The 4,745-nt window shown below is 41.7% G+C and overlaps 1 protein-coding gene across 1 annotated transcript in view; it reads left to right on the plus strand.

The window, feature by feature from the left end:
• Positions 1 to 25: 25 nt before the first annotated feature.
• LOC101861305 overlaps positions 26 to 4,745 on the plus strand; it is a gene marked incomplete at its 5' end in the record, with an annotated part of 5,535 nt that continues 815 nt past the window's right edge. The window contains 3 exon segments of the mRNA XM_005104864.2: positions 26 to 169; positions 471 to 555; positions 1,420 to 1,530. Coding sequence (XP_005104921.2) covers positions 26 to 169; positions 471 to 555; positions 1,420 to 1,530 — 340 coding nt within the window.

Consider the following 4,745-nt stretch of genomic DNA (forward strand, 5'->3'; position numbering starts at 1 on the left):
TTATTATCATCATTATTTCCGGCAGGGTGGGTCAACGGCGCTCGTGTCATGGAGGGTGTCTCCCTGTACATCATGTTGGTCGTGGTTATAGTGGACATTGTGATGACGTGCTGCAGACGCTGCAAGACGAAATGGTTCCTCGCCCAGGGTATTCTCTGTCTGCATGCAGGTAAATCCACTTCTAATTCACAGTGAGTCCTGAAGAAGCCGACCACCCGTCCTCCTCCTCTCCCCAAACAAAAATATTAATGAAATAAAATGATATTGTTCAGCACACTTTTTCTGCAACGGAGACTGATTGTTTTTGGTAAATCGTTTTCGAGGATGAAAAGAAAAAATTTAAAAGCGTTGGCTCCATTTTCGAACGTGAGTTTTCATGGTAGCACTCGTGACATTATGTGACCAGTATTGATGGGAACGAACCTAACGGAAAATATCGTGTTTTAAAAAGTATTATTTTTATTTCCCAGGCATGTTGTCAATCGCTGCTGTGGTGATGGTGAACGAATACCGACATGATCTCAGAAAAATCCTTCCTCGTGATCGTGAATACGGGTACGTGCAACTGGAGACTTTAGCACATCACGTCCTATACCTACATGTTCTATACCTTCCTCTTTTCCTAACCACCCCCCCCCCCTAAAAAAAACACACAAAAAAACAAACAACCCACCAATGTTTTCCTGCCTTGTCATATCATGCTACATGGTGTTTTGCCGTCGCACGCAGAAGACCTGAGTTCGATTCCTGAGTGTGATGGTCCGTACAGAAGTGGTCTTCACACGCCTCCTAAAGTATCTAAATTGTGTGTTGATTGGGGTTTAAAAACCATCTACATTTTTTGCGGCGTTATTTTAGACCATCCCTTGAAGAGCTGGCTTAGTCAAACATACTTTACACTCCTTTCGTTTCGAAACAGGTTTTTAAGAGATGGGGGCGGACCAAAGATTTGGCAATGACCTTGGCAAACTTTTAAAAGTTTCCCAATTAGGAAATCGTCCTCGTCTAAACCTGAAACCATGTTCTGACTCACGTCACAGGCCTACTGTTCTTCCAAACAGAGCTGAAGGGAAGCCTTTGTTGCATTCTGTCTGTTGGGGAAGGATTTGGACACTTATACATTTGCAGTAGAACAACTGCAACGTAGTCTAAACGCTCTTGGTTTAGTTCAGTAAAACAAACTAAGTATTTTTTTACCACGAATCTTTTACATTTTAATCGAAATATTGACCATAATCAGGCCGTGCTACGAACTGTTGCTAATGCAACCAACTTGTGTTTCGCGCGCTCATATGACTACTTTACGCACTTGCAAGCGCCGTAAAACTCTTACAAAACAACAAAAGGAAACTGTTGCTTGATGAATGCTTCGCACAAATAGAACTAACGTCTAATGTATTTGCATTTCCCCAACAACAGGTGGACTACTGTCTCGCCACACTGGGCGTACTACCTTGCCTGTTTGAATGCTGGTTTTCTCACCTTGTCCGGAATCTACACACTTTTTGCTAGGAATTCAGGAGAGGAGAGGTGAGTTTTAGATTTCTTCTACTTCCTTATAAACGCTGCTGATGTCTTCACTCAAGGAATGAAGCCATAACAAGCTAGAGAGTGGTCTGATCACCCAACCTTTTCTGGCGAGAACGGGAAGAAAAATTCTCTGCGTAAACCTGACACGTGAGTGATCGATTTGTTAGAACCCAAGAGGACGAGATATGGTGGTTGTATGTATGCAAATGTAGGGGAAGGGTGGCTTGTCACTCTACGTGTGTGTGTGTGTGTGTGTGTGTGTGTGTGTGTGTGTGTGTGTGTGTGTGTGTGTGTGTGTGTGTGTGTGTGATGGTTTGGGGGAGAGCGGGGAGGGGGGGCAGAGAGAATAAAAAGAGGGGGACAGACAGACAGACAGTAATACTCCCCTCCTCGTATTGACAACCACCCTGTTTTCAACACGAGTCGTGGTTTAGAAAAAAATCAGTCGAAGAAACAAGGAGCCGCGAGCCATAACGAGAGACTATCGACCTCGTGAGTGTGTGCAGACTCATGCAGCAACACAAGTTTACTAGAGCTGTACACCAGGCAGCATCTCCTTGTCTACCCGAGTTAATAGAAATACCAATATCAATACGCGTACAACGCAGAGATTCCTTGTTCTGGGAGATCAAAAGAGCCAGCCAAGAGGGAACAAGAGGTAGAGAGAGAGAGGAAGAGGCGCATCATGATATCATTGATAAATGGCTACAAGTGAGCCGAGTTCGTTCAGTAGCCTGTCCTTTGTACTTCGTACCCGACAAAAGACAATATTGTCACAGTTCCAGCGGAAAAGCACAATGACGTACATGTGTGTGTGTCAGCGGTCACATCATGCTCAATGACAGACTGACAAAATACACATATGTGAAAACACGTATACATACAAATCGATAAGGATTGAAAGAGAGAAGGAGAGAGAGAGAGAGAGAGAGAGAGAGAGAGAGAGAGAGAGATTAAAGAATATATAAAGATGAATGGCCAATCATTGGAGAAATATTGCTGTCGGATTGGTGGATACAGGGTAACAGATATCATGCGGTGAATCTAAGAGGACGTCTAAAGCAGCCACCCTATTGTTATCAGTAAACACGAAAGACTAATACAGCATGAAGAAATGCAAAAGTTGTGCAAGCTATGAAATCGATTTCACAATGTCTAAAATGGGGTGAATTCTCGAATGACGAAGTTATTGTTCATAATCCCTTTATCTAAAATCATCGGAATCTTGTCGGCGATACTCCAGTGGTTTGATATCAATATTTACACAGGCCGCCCCGGACAGGTGGAGACTTCGGACACGTCAGTTCTCGCCAAACTATTGATACTTCACATTTTGTCTCTGGATCACATAATGTGTCAAGTGAGGATTAGCTTGCTGTGTTTTTACTAACCTCAGTAAGGGAAATCTTGCTGGTTACTATAGTTGAAATACTTTTGGATTTGAACAGGCTGAGAGGGACCAACAAAAACTACTTACAAACTGGGGTGGGGGGGGGGGCGTTTGTCTCGTTTGAAGGCAGCTTGTGGGTACATCATGGGATGGTAGACTGTGGGTACGTCATTTGAGGGTAGACTGAGGGAAAAAGTTCATCGTTTGAGGGTAGACTGAGGGTAAAAATTCATCGTTTGAGGGTAGACTGTGGGAAAAAGTTCATCGTTTGAGGGTAGACTGTGGGTACGTCGTTTGGGAATAGCCTGTGCGTAAAAGTTTGTCGTTTGAGGGTAGCCTGTGGGTAAAAGTTTGTCGCTTGAGGGTAGACTGTGGGTAAAATTTCATCGTTTGAGGGTGTGCCCATATAGAAAAGGGGGGGGGGGAGTAAACACGCTTGCCTCCCTTTTTAAATTTTATCGCTGGCAACAGGACTGTCAAAGAAATATTTATAAGGCGTATATTACTTCCAGGTTTTACCTTTGTCTTTTCGTTTGCTCGTAGAAACCATGATGTCGCATATCGCTCACAAATGAGAAGGTGAAGGTTTAGTGAGAAAAGATAAAGCAGCAAAAACCGCACAACCGCGTGCTTTATCCACTAGGGAGTGACACCGCGCTCGGGTATTTTTGATAATTATAATCTGTATCTCTGTACGAGTTGACCCTCTAACGAACAAGTAGGAAGGCTTTATAGGCCTTTGTACCTTTGCATCCCTTGTTATCAGTTGCCTTAAACAGGTGATAGTCTATCGCTTGGTGTTTCAGGATCACAAGATGATGATGAACCCATTACTTGGGTAAATTGAGACGTTTTATCTATTTATGGTGAGGCTTAAGGACAACGCTTTGCCCCCAAATTTGTTTATATTGATTGTGCACAAGTTTACTGTTCATTCTCATTGTAAGGTAAGACTCTTATTAAGCTAACGATCTCTGTCCTGTAAAATATGCGCTTGTTTATCGTTTTCCAAGACGTTTGAAAACCTAATTTTACTCCTTTACTTGTATAGCTAGTTATTTTTAAAAAAATGATGATTCAGTGCGTTGCTATAAAGAATAGACGATAAAAGAAAAGATCACAACACATATAATTATTTGTTTTGCTAGATATTTTTGTGTAGCCAAAGCGACACATTATTTATTGTTCTTATTTATTTCTCTGCTTGTTTGTTTTATTTTTGTCTCTTCATTTTGTATTGATTTGGTTTGTTTTGTTTTTCTTTCTTTGGGTAGGGGACACTTTCATCTGGATGTAAACAAGCGGGCATTATAGGAAGCTAACTAAATATTATGCCACTTGAGAGTTCAAAGTTTAAGTCCCTGCATAATCCGATTTATTTTTTACATTTATTTGAAATAACATTTCCTTTAGCAGAGTGTCCCAACAGTGGATCAACTTCTCTGGCTTCGACATAACGTGCGCTATGTTAAAATTTGTATGAGGCATTACACTCGAATAACAACAACAACACCACCACCACCACCACCAGCAGCAGCAACAACAACAACAACAACAACAACAACAACAGTAACAAAACAACAACAACAACAACACAAGAAACACAAAGCAAAACCCTTAGTCGTATCATGTTTTTATGAAAGGTGGAGAAAACAGAAAGATTAACACAACAGATTGAATACAATGTCATCTAAGGGACAGATCTACGAATCTAGGCTTCATTTGTTGATTAATTTCATCATCATCCAGTGCCAGATCTGTGCAGACATCGGCGATCATGATTTTCCATTCATTCCTTTGCTCGGATGCTCTCTGAAAAGCTACG

Source organism: Aplysia californica, unplaced genomic scaffold, assembly GCF_000002075.1.
Source record: "Aplysia californica isolate F4 #8 unplaced genomic scaffold, AplCal3.0 scaffold00439, whole genome shotgun sequence".
Lineage (NCBI taxonomy): Eukaryota > Metazoa > Mollusca > Gastropoda > Aplysiida > Aplysiidae > Aplysia > Aplysia californica.